Source organism: Micromesistius poutassou (genome assembly GCF_964030765.1).
Source record: "Micromesistius poutassou genome assembly, chromosome: 14".
Taxonomy (NCBI): domain Eukaryota; kingdom Metazoa; phylum Chordata; class Actinopteri; order Gadiformes; family Gadidae; genus Micromesistius; species Micromesistius poutassou.
Window position 1 is genome coordinate 15,721,156 of NC_140284.1, and position 2,500 is coordinate 15,723,655.

A 2,500-nucleotide genomic window follows, 5' to 3' on the forward strand; every position below is an offset into this window, starting at 1 on the left:
AACATACCCTCCTCGGAGAGCCCGGGTGTTGGTCTTGGAACATTCCGGGATCACGTGGAACGCTCGGAAATATGCACCCACGTTATTTATGCCTCCGGACCGCCGAGGGGTGGAGTGGTGGAGGCACACGGACATGCATGCAGATGGGCAGACAGACAGACAGGTGATAAGCAGGCAGGTAGGCAGACAGGTAGGCTGCGTGCCAGCAGGCCGACAGACAGACAGACAGGTTGGTTCCTTCCTGGCCACGCCCCCCGGTGCCTCTGGCCACGCCCCCCGGAGCCTCTACGCCCCGACAGGCGTTTGGCCCGACGCCACGCATGAGTAGGGCAGCTGGGAGGGAGAGAGGGGGAGAGAGGGGGAGAGAGGGAGAGAGAGGGGGAGAGAGAGGGAGAGAAGGGGAGAGAGGGGGGAGAGAGGGAGAGAGAGGGGGAGAGAGGGAGAGAGAGGGGAGAGGGGTAGAGGGGGAGGGGGGGGGAGAGAGGGAGAGAGGCCAGTTCCCAGGCTCTGTTCTCCAGAGACCCCATAGTGGAAGCTGGGAGGGGAGGGGGCTGTGGGGGGAAGGAGGGTGTGTGTGGGGGGGGGGGGGGACGTACGAGGGGTGGTGTAGAGGGGTGGTGGTGTAGAGGTGGTGGTGTAGAGGGGTGGTGGTGTAGAGGTGGTGGTGTAGAGGGGTGGTGGTGTAGAGGGGTGGTGGTGTAGAGGGGTGGTGGTATAGAGGGGTGGTGGTGTAGAGGGGTGGTGGTGTAGAGGGGTGGTGGTGTAGAGGGGTGGTGGTATAGAGGGGTGGTGTAGAGGGGTGGTGGTATAGAGGGGTGGTGTAGAGGGGTGGTGGTGTAGAGGGGTGGTGTAGAGGGGTGGTGGTGTAGAGGGGTGGTGGTGTAGAGGGGTGGTGATGTAGGGGGGTGGTGTAGAGGGGTGGTGGTGTAGAGGGGTGGTGGTGTAGAGGGGTGATGTAGAGGGGTGGTGTACGGGGGTGGATGCAGTGAGTTTGGAGGCCAGCAGTGAGGCCCCTGCTGTGCTCCGTCTCTCTAACGAGCCTCAAGTCTTCGGGGACGTCAGGCCCCCACACAGGAAATTATGCAACGTGCTGGGACCAGTGTATCCATTACTGAGTCACTGGGAGCCGGGATGAGACGTGTGAGAACCTGGGGGGGGGTTCAGGGTTTCTGAGAATAAATATCTTTAGCATATACTACACGTGAACCTCCTAAGATGGCGCAATTTGATTGGTTCCCAATCTCGGGATATTGCGCAATATCCCGAGATTGGGATCTCAAACTCGGGATATTGTTTTCGGAGAGCGCGTGACGGTCGTCACGCTAAAAAAAACCAAATATATCCCGGCAAAAAGTGTTATCTTGTTTATTTTTGGAGTGTTCACGTGTAGTTTGTACTAAAACAATTATTCACCTCAGGCAAAAGTGAATAGTGGAGAATAGTCTATTCATCACTATTCACGGAGCCTTCAGCGAATAAATGTTAATGCTGTGATCCTGTTCCTCTGAGTCTGGCTCCAGGACCGTAGCTTGATGTTCTTACAGCACATATATTCATATGGACTGCATTATGTTTATGAAACCCTGCTCAGAGTGGTGGTCAGCGCTGAGCAGTGATGAGTAAGACGTGACGCCTGACACTTTGACACTTTTCATGAATAGAAAGAAAAGATGACGTTTTATGATTTTTTTGGGGTTATTCGTTTTAAGAAAGACAGGTTATACAGCATTTACTTTTGTGACGCGTATTCTTAACGTTCGCTCATCGGAAAAACACAAAACCTTTTCAAAGCAATCCGCTAAGACTGGTTATGAAGATGTATCGACCAGAAGCCTAACGGCCGTCCGTCTGTCTCTCCGTCTCCAGGGCTGCGGGGCGTCGTGTGGGAAGTGCGACTGCAGTGGAGTGAAAGGAGCCAAGGTGAGCAGAACCCCCCCCCCCCCCCCCCCCACATTGAACCGCTCCCTCAACACCGCTCATCTGTCACTGCGCCGCTCTCCCACTGAGCGCTGACAACCATCAGTAAGGAGCCCTCGACCCCGGTGGACCCTGGTGGTCCTCTGCACGGGCCCCTCCTAAAGCAGGGCCCCGGGGCCCTCGGTGTGTTCCCCTCTGTGGGGAACGGACCGGGGGAACGTTAAATGTTAAAACATGAAACACTCGTTAAAGGTCAGTGAGGAGAGCCCCACAAGACCCCCAAATCATGTCCTGGTTCCATTCCAAGGATTTGATGGTGACATATGTTGGTGTCATAACTCATGATTGATGGGGGGAATTAAATGGAAATCATTTGGTCCCAGATCCCAAAACACTTGTTCATTTTATTGCCCCTATCAGCTCTCTCTCTTCTTTCTGGTAACAGAAGGTTCTAAAAGAGTCTGCTGCCCTCTGGTGGTGAAGGAAGGCAAGGGAATAATGTAGTCTCACTTAACAGAAACTATTAAGTATAATCTGAAATTAAACCTATTTAACATATTCATTTTACACGTTTAATTACATT

General features: G+C 53.8%; 2 protein-coding genes across 2 annotated transcripts in view; one reads left to right on the forward strand and one right to left on the reverse strand.

The window, feature by feature from the left end:
- col4a2 (collagen, type IV, alpha 2) overlaps positions 1-135 on the reverse strand; it is a gene marked incomplete at its 5' end in the record, with an annotated part of 51,076 nt that extends 50,941 nt beyond the window's left edge. Inside the window, one exon of the mRNA XM_084478246.1 lies at positions 8-135. Coding sequence (XP_084334372.1) covers positions 8-135 — 128 coding nt within the window. The remainder of the gene's footprint in view (positions 1-7) is intronic.
- A 1,735-nt stretch (positions 136-1,870) lies between these two features.
- The window catches only part of col4a1 (collagen, type IV, alpha 1), a 29,925-nt gene continuing 29,295 nt past the window's right edge, over positions 1,871-2,500 (forward strand). Inside the window, exon 1 of the mRNA XM_084479001.1 lies at positions 1,871-1,920. The gene's annotated coding sequence lies outside the window, so the exon portion shown is untranslated. The remainder of the gene's footprint in view (positions 1,921-2,500) is intronic.